This window comes from Ixodes scapularis, unplaced genomic scaffold (assembly GCF_016920785.2).
Source record: "Ixodes scapularis isolate PalLabHiFi unplaced genomic scaffold, ASM1692078v2 PGA_scaffold11__112_contigs__length_91849675, whole genome shotgun sequence".
Lineage (NCBI taxonomy): Eukaryota > Metazoa > Arthropoda > Arachnida > Ixodida > Ixodidae > Ixodes > Ixodes scapularis.
The window spans coordinates 86173541-86187453 of record NW_024609837.1 but is presented as its reverse complement, the minus strand read 5'-3'; the positions used below and the strand labels follow the sequence as shown (position 1 = coordinate 86187453).

The window sequence follows — 13913 nt, the reverse complement described above, 5'->3', positions numbered from 1 at the left end:
TGAATCCCGTATGACTATTGAAGCGGTACTTGCCCATAGCTCTGATTGCGAGAAAAGGCAGACAAATCGCGACGCTTTGACACGAATCGAAGAACAAAAGAAAACCTCTCCAGAGCATACAGTGGCGTTCAAAACCCTGAGTGCACGCGCGAGCCGAGCCCGCTGAATCCCCATTCCTCACGCTTGCCACGGAAGCCGACATATCCTTTATCTTTTCTCAATGTCTTCCGGCCGCAACATAAACGCATCCCGACGGTGCAGCCGACCACTATCGAGGTCGGCAGCCATTGTGCCATACGGTGATACAGATGAGTGGAGAGCAAATATCGGGGATGCAGAGACGTGCTCAAGCGGTGGCTAGCGCCACCTAGCGATATATATTCGTAGAAACTTTCATGCATTACAGTTGGCACGCCTCAAAAACAAGGGGGTGTGGCGCATACACAAATAATTTCTCCAATTGCTTTTTTGCAATATTTTGTTCTAAATAAGGGGGAGCGGCCCTTACAAACTTGAAACTTCAAGCTTACGGCACATTTTTACCGATACATTTTAGTATCAGTATTTTACCTACAATTTAAATGTATCCCAGTATTTGTATTTCCAAATACATTTTAGAGTACTACTGGCCAACCCTGGTAAAACGCTATTTCATGAGCATTTTTTGAATAAAACGATAAAACTAATTTGAGTTTTGAGTTTAATGTATCCCTTCTGCAGCCGCGCTAGATACACACAAAAAAATGGGCGTTTTTTCCTTTTTTTTTTTTTTTAAGTTTTTGTGTTCATCCACCGAGACATGGCCCATCCCAGTTTTTTTATAATTTCAGGCGGCAAGGGGGTGGGGAATACTCGGGATATTACGATATTTTATTGTTGCATAAAAAACTGTAAGACTTAGAATAAATAGTTCGCACACTTCAAGACATCTGCGGCACGCTTGCTGGAGGCTCAACGAAACAAAAAGGACAAAACTTTGACGCGCCCGCTTCAGAGACCGTCTAGCAGACAGTGCGGTTGTGTGTTGTACTCCGGACTCCCGACTCTGAGCTGGTTTCTGGTTTCTAGTTGTTCCTTGGATGTCGAGCTGTTATCCAACTCAGAGTCCGAGAAGGGTTCAAAGTCCGAACACGAAGAGCCATCGCTCCAACCTGCTCCAACCCTCGCTACGCTACCCTCCGGAGCAGCCAGCGCGCGCAACCATCTAGAAAGTATCACGTGCACAAAGTGTCCAGTTTTGCAATTTCAAAAAGCCGTGCCAAAACAAACACGACGGGAGTTATATGGTCGCAGTTCCCTACAAACCTACCATATGGTAGCACGTCCCCGCGAATGCGCCCATTCAAGCAGAGACGGGAATTTTTGAATGAGCAGTTGCGGTAGTACATGTACGTTAGCAACCTTGCGGGACACTCCAACGCTGACATAAAGGTACAGTGCTAATCACACTTGTCTATAACGCGCGAGCGTGCGGCTTTCTCCGGGGAGCGCTAGACTGGTGGCATTCGCGGAAACTAAGCTAATCACGTGGCGCAACATGGAATGGGCCGCTCGAGGGGTGTCCTGCCCACACTATCAGCTGGCGGCGAACGCGGAAGGCTGCTCGCACGCTTTTTACAAAAATCATTGCTCGTACAATAAACAAAGCATGAAGACGGATCAACGATGCCGTCATCAAATAACAAAAATATATTATGAAGCACTTTACTTTTATCGCTTATCAAGCTGATAGAGTGGGCAGGACACCCCTCGAGCGGGCCGTTCCATGTTGCGCCACGTGACTAGCTTAGTTTCCGCGAATGCCACCAGTCCTGCGCTCCCCGGAGAAAGCCGCACGCTCGCGCGTTATAGACAAGTGTGATTAGCACTGTACATCAGTGACCATGAGAAGGTTAATGGATATGTAAACTACTTACAGACTCCCTAATATAGCAGTCCATTATATCCAAATGTTATAACAGAATCTGTAATAAGCAAAGCTTATTGTTTGATTTCCAATTCTCTGAAATTCTGCATTTAATTTTGCAGTATTTCCTATTAAAAATAAATAAATATATAAAAAATATCCGATGTAAATGTATGCTAGATAAAAAAAATAAACTCCCCTTGTATCAATTAATATTTTTTCAGCTGGATTTGGAGTTGGTGCCATTGCCTTTTTCAAAAACTCCTTTATTCCACGACAAACACTGCACAGAAGTATTGCTTCGATAAAGGTTGTTACTTTAAAAATCAATAAACTCCTGGAGGTAGTTGCTGGGAAGCTCGCATTCATCCCATCCTATTACATTAACCTAACCCGTGGCCGCAAAAGGTAGTGGTAAAGGAAACAGAGAACTGCCCCTCTTCCCCATTTTATGCAATCTCTATGGCAGGGCTAGGCAGTATCACAATAAAAATGTATCGCGATAGTATCTAGAGATACATTTGAGTATCTGTATCTCTGTATCGAGATACATTTGTAAAACGTATTTGTATCTCAGTAGTGAAATACATTTACAATGTATCGCTTGTATCACAATACTTTGCCCGACTTAGGCATCTCGATACTTTGAATGCCTTTTTTAAGATAAATTTAAAGGATAAAAACATCTGTTTGGTGCAACTTGCTTCGGAATTTATAATATGAATCTGCCCTATAACATGACCCATCTCAATCACCAACAATAAAAAAAAATTGTGGTTTAAACGTTACTTGCAAGAGTTACAAAATGAGATCCTGTCACAAAGCCATCCACTCTTTCCAATTTAGTGGAGCGAATGCTGTTAGGGAGTTGAGTGGAGAAAGAGTATGGGGCCCTGTTGTCCAACTCCTTACACTATGGGTGACTCGGAAGCTTATAATATGACAGTTTGAAATGCGCCCTCACGGCAAAAAAGACTTCATTTTGGGCAGACGCATTTTGTCAAGCATGGTACGCAGTCTTTACCGTTCTGTAACTATGTGGTTCAACGGGGGGTGACATGTTTTTTTAGCGGAATTTAATGATAGATAGAGAGTTCGAGGTGATGGGCAGTGCATAAAAAAGCACAAAAAGAGGAGCACAAGCATAAATTCCCTTTCGCATTCACCACAAACTGCACCCTCTCCACGTACCACCGTTCGGGAACAAATGTATTTCAATGATTATCGGAATCTGTATTTTGGAATACTTTTTCGCCGTTACTGCGTACGTATCTCAGGGATATCCTGTTGCATAAAAGACAAATGTATCTCAGTATCTGTATTTTGGCCTTAAAACACATGTATCTCAGTATTTGTATTCCCGAATACCTTTTGGGGTATCTCTGCCCAGCCCTGCTCTATGGTCTAGAGCTTTCACTGTAAGAAAAGCACAACCTCTCCTTTCTCTAAAGCACAGATAGTATGGCCCAAACTGAAAACCAAAATAGTGGCTTTTGTCGCGACTCGAAAGTACAATGACCTGTTGTCCTGAATGGACTCTGACGAGATACGCCATGAGCCCTTTTGACAATGGTCCGAGATTTAAGACAATTGTTGTGGTATTTTCCCATGACCACTGACCCTGTGCAATGATAAAGTTAAAATATTGTCTTTCTTTTTTTTTTTGGGGGGGGGGGGGGGGGGGGGTCTTTAAAATTTTGAGTTTTAACGCATCTAAATTGATCAAAATTTTACTGACGGGTGTTTTTCAGATTTATCCAGAAACATTTAACCCTGGTTATAGCCAAATGTCTGCTGTAATCAGATCTGCAGCAACCAGGTTCTACTGTGCTTATAGCCTTTCTTGTGCTCCAAGCTGGTGTAGGATAGTGTATACAGGTGCTCTCTTCACCCCAGCGCGCATGATGGCTGAATCTCAAAGCCAATGGAGATCCTAAACTGCGAGAAAAATAGCAGGGCTACCCCCACCTGTCTCCATGGAAGCCGCCTCAGCATTGACTTCCCTCGGATCTTGTGGCTCTGCATGTAGAGGTGGTTGCGAAATTTAGAATGGCACCTAGCCATCATTGCACTAAAATGGACCATCAAGTTTGCGTAAAATTGTGTATAAGAGTGCTCTCTTCCCCACAGCGCATATGATGGCTGAATCTCACGGCCACTGCGGATCCTAAACTGCGACCGAAACGGCAGGGCTACGCACCTGTCCCCGCAAAAACTGCCTCAGCATTGACCTCCGTTGGATCTTGTGGCTCTGCATGAAGAAGTGGTTGGGATACAGTTGAACCTCGATGTAACGAAGTCGGTAAAATTCGCAATTTACTCCGTTACATTGAAATTTCGCTAAATCGAAATTTGGCTTTAGCATGCGAAAAAAAAAATTCCGAAACATTTTACGGGTATGAAAACTCACCGAAAATGACATTTATTTAGGGGCAAAGTAGTCCGCGAGTTTTGTTTGCGCCTTGTCCGACAGTAGCAGCGGCGTCGGCGGCGTCATACGGCGTTCGAGCGCCCAGTGCGCTTGCACGGCATCTTGCTGCCCATGCGACGCCGTGTACCTCCTCAGTACGTCCATTGCGTCGAGCACTTCCCGAGTGCTCGTGATCTCGGCAGCTTCTTCAGGATGGCGTCCAAAACGTTTGCTTTCTCATCCAAAGAAAGAACTTTACGTTTCCTTATGGCAGCAAGCACGTAAGTGAACCGTCCGGTTAAAAAATAAAGCTGTTTAGTTTAGGCGGTGCCAATGTTTCCAACCTACACAGCACTCTTGACCGCACAGTTTACTTGCCCCCTTGCGCCCACAGTGTGCTTGCGCCTTTGCTTTACATCACGCTCGCAAGACAACTATCGGTCTTTTCGGTCTTCTCCTAGATGGCACTGCCCGTGCGGTCGCGCGGTAGTCGCGCGGTCGCGCCATCACGTCGCTCCCCCGCTGAAGTTGGCTCCCGCGCTACCCGCGGTACAGTGGACTATGATGATCAGTGAATGTCAGTGGTGATGCTGTTATGCCGTGTTATTAACTATTTGCTCGGCATTTTCTGGCCAGCCTCGCGGAATCCGCTTTGCCGCATGCCTCGCCGGCGCTACCGGCGCCGCTAGGAACGTTGGAAGGCCTGTCCCCGTGAAGTAACCTATCAAGCGCTCGCGTTTGCGCATAATTTTTTTTTTAACCACAATTTTTTTGCGAAATTGTTTTTTAGAGTTGATTTATTTATTGCCTTCTATGGCAATGGCGCTTCGTTATATTGAAATAGCAGCAAAATAGACTTCGTTATATAGGGACTAAAAATACATGGGGTCTATGGGCAAGAAATTATGAAAAATAAAATACTTCGTTAAATCGAGGATTTCGTTACATTGAAGTTCGTTATATCGAGGTTCGACTGTATTTAGAATGGCATCTCATCATAGAATTGCACTGAAACAACGGACCAATCTTACCAGTCACTGCTGCATTGTCGCAATCCAGGTTCTCTTCGGACGCCTGTGGCTCTGCAAAGGATGTGATGGCATTAAACGGGCCCCCGGCGATCAAACTTCAAAATTGCGAGTTTAAAGCAGCACAGACCTGTATCCAAGTGGAATGTAACCATTGTCACATCCGTGTAATCTGCGGGTTCCGCAAGTAGGAAAAAGAAAACAAGCGAGACATATAGTTACATTATTCATTCTCAGCGAATTGAGCAATTCTGTTCCATGTTTTCTTTATTTATTTATTTGTATATACTACTGCCAGCATTTTTATATAAACGCGAAGACAGAAAAGGCATACAACAAAAATGACAAAAACGAAACATACCAATGCAATACATTCAAATTGACAAAAATATGAGTAGCACATCGTTAAAAATATGTCTTTAGACAGAGGAAAATTAGCCAGCCCCAATGACCGTCCGCTATATTTGCACAGCTGAGAGGTTTAACCAGTGCAGTACGACTCCTGGTCCTTGAGTTCTTAGCGTGCATACTGCAGCAGCAATGTACAACTGCATGAATTGCACCATGCTCATCGCATGACTACTCCGCCACTATGTTTTCCCAAAGAAGACAACCTGGGGCCATTTGCTCGAAGCACTAATCGCGGCTAAAGCTAGCCGCAGTATCTAGGAGAGGGATTTTGAAATGACGTGACTGGCTCGGTAGGGATGCGGGGAACATGGCGGTGCCCCGGTGAGTGAGAGCCGGTCGCTTTGGAATTCATGTCGTTGTAGCTGCAATATCGGGCACAATAGTCAGCAACGAATGCTGCAGGTGGCTTTCGCTTTGCCTTACCTCACTTCAATCGCAAAGCATGAGCAATGACTTCGCCGCATTTTTTAGATAGTCTTTCGATTCCGGCCATTCCTAAGCCTAAATGAATGCAATAATTGTCGGCATGGCAACATCTTTGGAAAGTGGATTATTGCCTTGACTCAATCGGCCGGGTATTGAGAGCACACAAAAGCAGACAGCCTCCCAATAGACTCGTAGAGGTGCATGCTACGAGGGTATTTACACGCATTGCACGTGCTGGCGTCTGCAGTAGTAATTGTTCTAAACCAAAAAGTCTAACAAATTTTGCCTTGCACGTGCGTTAGTCAGCCTTACTATGATTATTTACTTCGAACCTTTTATAACAGGGAGGCAAGCGCGCGTGGACCGTAGAATTACACTTCAGGCGTTCTCCTCGATGCTTGGGTGATTTAGAAAAAGGTCTATTGGGAAGCTGTCTGCTTTTGTGTGCTATCAATACCCTGCCGATTGAGTGAAGGCAATCCGCTTTCCAAAGACGTTGCCATGCCGACAATTATTGCATTCATTTAGGCTTAGGAATGGCTAGAATCGAAAGACTATCTAAAAAATGCGGCGAGGTTATTGCTGATGCTTTGTGATTTAAGTGAGGTACGGCAAAGCAAAAGCCACCTGCAACATTCGTTGCTGACTAACGCGCCCGATATTGCAGCTACAACGACATATTAGTTCCAAAGTGAGTGGCGCTCATTCACCGGGGCACCGCCATGTTTCCCCGCATCCCTACCGAGCCAGTCACGCGATTTCAAAATCCCTCTCCTAGGTACTGCTGCTAACTTTAGCCGCAGTTAGCGCTTCGAGCAAATGGGCCCTGGACTATCCCTTCAAACCCGCAGAAAGCTATCTTGCCCTTGCCCTCTTTATAAAATTTACAACCATTGTCCAGAGCTTGAAAGTGCCCTCTTTTCAAGCCCCCTATAGAATATCAAACCACCTGTAGAACTCTTGTCCAACTAAACGAATCTCCAGTAACACTAATGTGTTTAACAAATTATTCCTTCCTCATGCAATCGCTGAATGGAACCAGCTGCCATCCTTCGTCACTGGCGTCACCGACGCAGCAGTTTCATTACCTTCTACCAACCCAGTTAAATTAACAACATGTAGAGTAACTTCTGCTGCATTTATTTTTTTATATTGTGTTACTGCTCTGTGCCACTGTTGTATTGTTCAAGTCAATCCCCCCCCCCTAATGTAATGCCCTAACAAGACCTTAAAGGGTAACTGCAAAGAAAAAAACGTTTTTTTCTAAATAGCTTAATTGGGACAAGCATGTCAAAAAACAATTTTTCCGCGAGAAAAAACATTTTTTACACCAGTATTTATTGCGTGAGACTCATTTTAGTTTGCAGCTATTTCGTCCGTTTTAAATCGCGCGCTACGAAGTTGTGATTATGTGACGTCAATCCCAAAAGGTTCTCATTGGCTAAGAGTTTGATTGACAGCTTAGATCTTGATTGTTAAACCTTTGTTATATGTTGCAATTTCCTTTTGAGCGGCATATTTTTACGTTTAAAGAATAACCGATGTGATGAGAGTTATTATTCTTTACAAAAGGTTTACAAGACGGGCACTTCCGTTTGGATTCATACAAACAAAAGCTTCGCCATTCTTTCATGGCCGCCAAAGTCTCTGCTCCCGCCTGTCTCGCCTACCTCGACTAATCGTTTCGCTGAAGTGATCAGTGTTTCGTCGTTTCGTGCTGGCCCAAATGCTTGAGTGAAACTTCTTGAAGTGAAGTAGTGTGTGTTTAGCAGCTGTTGCAGGTGTTAGTGATAGGAAGCGACGTGGGGTTTTGGCTTTCATAGCGCGGTTCTTTCGTTTTCCTCTTTGCTTGCTTAGCGTGTTTTTTGTTTTGCTTGTTTGCGCGTGCAAATGCTGGCTTTTCGGAGATATCAGATGCGTGATCCCGACAGTGAGCCTTCCAGCAGCCATGTCGCCCCGAAAGGAATGCTATTTGGCTGGAGGCAATCGGGCGTTCGCATAGCAACCAACGTGTCTAGTTACGTTCTCGTCATATCGCTCTGGAGGCCGTCGAGATTCGCCCCGTGTGCACCTAACGTCCGAGACTAGACAGAAAATAAAAAAGCACTATGTCCACTAAGTAAAAATGGTCTCAGTTCTTGCATCTGTAGGCAGGTACGAAATCGTGCCCAAATTTATTCACACCGCACGATGCAACACGTCGCTGTGCAAACGCAGTCCAACACGAAGCATAAAAACGGCAGATTTAGGACAACAATTCGGAGTCCATTGTTCAATTAAAACGACGTAATTTTGTTGAAAACGCCCGCAGCTTTTTACTCACGGTATGCGTCGGAAAACTTCCACATTTTGAAACAGAACGAGGCAGATTTACTTTTAAAAACGCTCCCAGCGTCCTCCCGGACCAGTTTGACTGGATCAGCTGACGACGACGGGACTTAACTGGTTGAACGTCAACCCCACAACAACCAATTTGCGCTCCATGTTAGCACCACATTACACACACCACGAACGTTTCAGCTCTGTCGCATTGCCGTGTTGCACCAAACAGAACGAGATTGCCGAAACCAACGCAGCGCTGTCGTGAACCTTGGCTTGTGGTTGCGCACTCGTGGATTCTGTGACTCCCTTCGCTTTCAAAGCGCGCACGACGATTACGAACGATACTTTCCGTCTTCCGGGAACATCACAGGGGCACTTCTCCGGTCACGTCTTCGCTACATGTGCTCGCAAACCGCGTCAAACCAAAACAATACCGCGGCCTGACGTAGTTGCCAGATCTTGCCGGAAGTCGAGACGCTGCGTCGTTCAACTCCGCAACGCAAGGAGAGTGAGGGGCGGGGCGTACTCCTTTTCCACAGGGGTTGAAAGAGCGGGAGTTTCAAATGTGGAGAGGTTCTGACTCTACTAAATTACGTTCTGTGGTGTAAATATTGATAAAAAAAGTTTTTTTTTTCGCGGAACATTTGTTTTGTGACATGCTTGTCCCAATTAGGCTGTTTAAAAAAAAAAACTTTTTTTTCTTTGCAGTTACCCTTTAAAGACTGAAATAAATGAATGAATGAATTAGTAAAATGGGCAGAAGTGGTGACTGAAGCCAGGGTCTCTGGCTTCTGCAGCGCGAGCTTGTGCTTAGTGCTCCGAGGTGCAGCGCATGAACTTACTTACTCACCAATCACCCTTCTTATAGCTACAAAAAAAAAATGTTGTCAACAACGTACCTTTTGTAAGAGGCAGCACTGGGCTGATAGGTTCCTGATATTCATCATAGTAATCCGGCTCTGCGAGTATAAAAGAGAGCGAGATTATTTTTGATAATGTCAATGTTTTACGAGGTGCAAAGCTTTAAGACAGACAGAAATTCAAAAGCAGACCTGGCTTCACAGATACAAGATGGCTGCCAGGCTCCTCGTCCCGCTCAGTATAATCTTGGGGTTCTGCAATTGGAGGAATGACATAATGACACTTTAGCCTATGCTAAAACGCAATGAAAACAAGCCTGCATCACATGCCATGGAGACGTTTCACTGACAAGAGCAGAGCACGGCAGTGACAAGACACATTTTAGGTTATGCTCAAACATAGAAAAGGCAAGCTGGAACACCTCGGAGTTATGCCACTAGCAACATGGATCTGACATTGACGGCAGCTACAAGTCACTTTTTCGTGCCAGATTTTATTATAAAATAGCTGTAACATATTATATGTTAAAAAGATTAAGGAGTGAAGCAAAAGGTGGTATAAGCCACTAACTAAAGAAAGCAAGCTGCTCTTGTTCTGGTATTGCTAGGTTTACATCAAGAATATAAAGTTCTTAATCAAACTGTGCTTTACCATATAACTAAATTTAAAGCAAGTTTCTCTTCCCCACATTGTGTGGAAGTGAAATATTTATATGAACAGTTGTGGAAGTGGATAGTGAGTGCTTTGCTCCTATTATTTTTATATTCTCTATTGGGGAAGAGATCGAAAAGTGGCACTCCATAGCGGCCACCTGGGGAACTAACGCTGTGTGGCAAACAAACCCTCCGACCACAGTCAATAGTGCTTTCGCTGCCATAGAGGACGACGCGAGGCTCGGGAAAGACACATGTAACACTATTCTTTTCTCCTAAACACATCTAGCTAAAAGTAATCTAGACCCCTTTTGCCTTCAAAGTCATCGATTGGGAGGCAAAACAAGAGCTTCTCCGGTAGTGGCTGATTCAGAAGAGGGTCCAGATGTCCTGACACCCCTCTTGGATTGTGCATGTGTAAATATTTAGGGTGCAGGAGGAGAGAGAGGGGTTCTTGAACATTTGATAAATTGACCCCCCTCCCCTCTACTGGAAGTACCTGCACATGCATGTCAATTTTCTGTTATCCTGTCTCTTGCGACAATCACGGACGACATCTGCGAAAGCAAGCACTGTCTCGTTGAAGGAGAGGACGTGCTCAACTGCGATCATGTCACTGAGTGCAGCGTTGCACCAGAGCCGACAGTGGATAATGTCCGTCGTCGCGTATGTGCTGCAGTCCTTTGCGCTACATGTACCAGATTCAAAAGCATGCTTTGAGCACTGCAGTATACAGCAAGTGCGCACCCCATAGCTACAAACTAATATGCACCGAGCGCAGAAACGATACGGTGTATGCTTGGCGAATGTTGGCGTCGGAGTTTGCCACACAGCAATTTTTTGTAGTGGTGATGATGATAATGAAACTGAGCCCCCTATCGTTTGATCTCCTCTCCAATACCCCTCATGTCATCTCCTGCTGTGGACCTTCAAACGTACAATTAATTAATAAATACAGAACATTCTTCCCAGCCAGTTCGGTGGACATCTTAGTCCAGAAACAGCACGACTAGACCCGGAAGAAGGTAGAGACCAGAGAACACGAATGCAGCGTTTCTGTCCAGTCTCTCCTTTTGTCCATGCCCAGTCACGCTGTTTCAATTGGGCCATTCATTCCGAATGGCCCAATGATTCATCCTGTTTAGTTCAGCGGAGGCTGACATCTGGGTCACACGCAACAAAGCTGCACATAGAGGTCTCTTTCTGTGAAGCTTGGGCTTTTCTTATTCAAGAACAGAATTCCCCCCCAATTCCGGACTTTTCAGTTTTCCCCTATTTGAATAAAACCAGCTTGCGGGTGAGTACTTTTCGGGGTTTGACAGTCAATAGCGGATACACGAAACCCTACGCACAATAGAAAAACAGAAAAACTGCCTATGCAGTAACAGACCAGTCTTAACAGTGACAGTTGCCATCGCATTCAGTTCACTGGAACCGTCCAATTCTGCAAAGAGAGATGGCAAGAAGCTTGGATTAGTATGAATTAACACACTAGGACATTACGGCGCTATTAATGCTTGATTCAGGGCATAGAACTGCTCTGCCATAATTAGCAAGAAAATGGCCACATTGACAATGATGTGCTAATGCATGGGCTTTTAAACTGGGCTCCCCAGAGTACCTTCAAGGGTTCTCTAGAGCACCTTCATGGAATCCCCAGAGCACCTTAAAGGGTTCCTCAAAGTGCCTTCAAGTGTTCTCTAGAGCACCTTCAGGGGTTCTCCAGAGCACCTTCATGGGTTCCCCAGAGCACTTTAAAGGGTTCCCCAAAGTGCCTTCAAGGGTCGCCAGAGCACCTTCTAGGATTTCCCAGAGCACATTCAGGTGTTTCCCGAGCACCTTCAAGGGTTCCCCAAAGTGCCTTCAAGGGTCGCCAGAGCACCTTCAAGGATTTCCCAGAGCACATTCAAGTGTTTCCCACGCACCTCCAAGGGTTCTTTGAGTGGCTTCAAGGGTTCTCCAGAGCACCTTCATGGGTTCCCCAGAGCACCTTAAAGGGTTCCCCAAAGTGCCTTCAAGTGTTCTCTAGAGCACCTTCAGGGGTTCCCCAGAGCACGTTAAAGGGTTCCCCAGGCGCCTTCAAGGGTTCCCCAGAGCACCTTCAAGGGTTCCCCAGAGCACATTCAAGTGTTTCCCGAGCACCTTCAAGGGTTCCCCGAGTGGCTTCAAGGGTTCTCCAGAGCACCTTCATAAGTTCCCCAGAACACCTTAAAGCATTCCCTAAAGTGCCTTCAAGTGTTCTCTAGAGCACCTTCAGGGGTTCTCCAGAGCACCTTCATGGGTTCCCCAGAGCATGTTAAAGGGTTCCCCAAAGTGCCTTCAAGGGTTCCCCAGAGCACATTCAAATGTTTCCCGAGCACCTTCAAGGGTTCCCCAGAGCACCTTCAAGGGTTCCCCAGAGCACATTCAAGTGTTTCCCGAGCACCTTCTAGGGTTCCCCAAGTGGCTTCAAAGGTTCTCCAGAGCACCTTCATGGAATCCCCAGAGCACCTAAAAGGGCTCCCCAAAGTGGCTTTAACTGTTCTCTAGAGCACCTTCAGGGGTTCTCCAGAGCACCTTCATGGGTTCCCCAGAGCATGCTAAAAGGGTTCCTCAAAGTGCCTTCAAGGGTTCCCCGAGTGGCTTCAAGGGTTCTCCAGAGCACCTTCATGGGTTCCCCGACACCTTAAAGGGTTCTCCAGAGCACCTTAAAGAAATACAACAATGAAATTCTGGCGCTTAGTTTTTGATCTAAAAGTGTTCAAAGGAGCACATCGGACACACCAATATCTTGATAAAAAGACACGAAAAGGAATTTTAAAACAAATTAAACGATTAGCAAAGAGCTCCTGGTGGATGCTGCCAAAGCCCGGTTTGTAATGTTCGTCAAGGCACCTTGCCAGGCAGTGATGATAACTGTCTTGCCTAAAACTATACATGCTTTGAACCTGATGTCATCCTGACAGCTCAAAGGCCAGCACAAGAAAAGAGGGGAGGGAGGAACTCCTCGCTCAACGGGACTCTCTTTTGTGTGTCCCAGACGTCGCTATTCTCCCTCCACATTTTTATAGAAGATTAACCCATCACTCAAAATTCACAAAAAAACAGCTTTCCAGGCCCGATCGCTGACGTACTTCGACCGCTTCGGTGGATGGAATGGCTAGGGCATCCTGATGACGTCAGCCTTGCCGGCAACTTTGCTCATCCCGAGAAAACTACGTCACAATTTAACCGGATGTGACGTGCTGTCCACTGGCTGCTTTTCGAGCGCTTGCCAGAGTGGGCCGTTTATAACGAAAAATACAGCCATCAGGCTCAAAATACAAACGTGCAATTGTAATTTACTGATATTGTGGATCATATTCAGCCTATTTCTGAACACGACGGGTATATTTCAAATTTTGCTGAAGTATCCCTTTAAAGGGCTCCTCGGAGTGCCTTCAAGGGTTCTCCAGGGCACCTTCGGGGGTTCCTCACAGCACCTTCAAGGGGTCCCCAGAACACCTTCAAGGGTTCCCCAGAGCACTTTCAAGGATTCCCCAGAGCACTTTCAAGGATTCCCCAGAGCGCTTTCAAGGATTCTCCGGTGCACCTTCAAAACTTCCCCGTGCACCATAAAGTATTCCCTAGAGCACCTTCAGATGTTCCCCATGGTACTTAAGGGTCCCCCAGAGCGTCTCCAAGAGTTTCCCAAGCTCCCAAATTTCCTCATTCTTTTTCTTTATATATCTTCGACACCTTGAAGAGTGACACATTTGTACTCCTGGTAGTGAACTTTTAAGGCCTGGATCAAACAGGGCAATTTTCTTTAAAATTCTAAAGTTGCCAACGAGTTCCCCAGGTGTTTCTGCGAGAGACACAAATTGACGGCTTCAGTCCAGATCAAGGCTAATGTCTTGATTTCAGGAACTTCGCCA

General features: G+C 45.6%; 1 protein-coding gene across 50 annotated transcripts in view; it reads right to left on the bottom strand.

Moving 5' to 3' along the window:
* LOC8035274 overlaps positions 1–13913 on the bottom strand; it is a 306866-nt gene that overhangs the window by 262470 nt on the left and 30483 nt on the right. For all 50 annotated transcript variants that reach the window (XM_040211414.3, XM_040211438.3, XM_040211445.3 and 47 more), the window contains exons 4-10: positions 11408–11461; positions 9556–9618; positions 9403–9462; positions 5475–5516; positions 5348–5398; positions 4107–4157; positions 3875–3925 (exon numbers count right to left, since the gene is read on the bottom strand). In XM_040211414.3, the coding sequence (XP_040067348.1) occupies positions 3875–3925; positions 4107–4157; positions 5348–5398; positions 5475–5516; positions 9403–9462; positions 9556–9618; positions 11408–11461 (372 nt within the window). The remainder of the gene's footprint in view (positions 1–3874; positions 3926–4106; positions 4158–5347; positions 5399–5474; positions 5517–9402; positions 9463–9555; positions 9619–11407; positions 11462–13913) is intronic.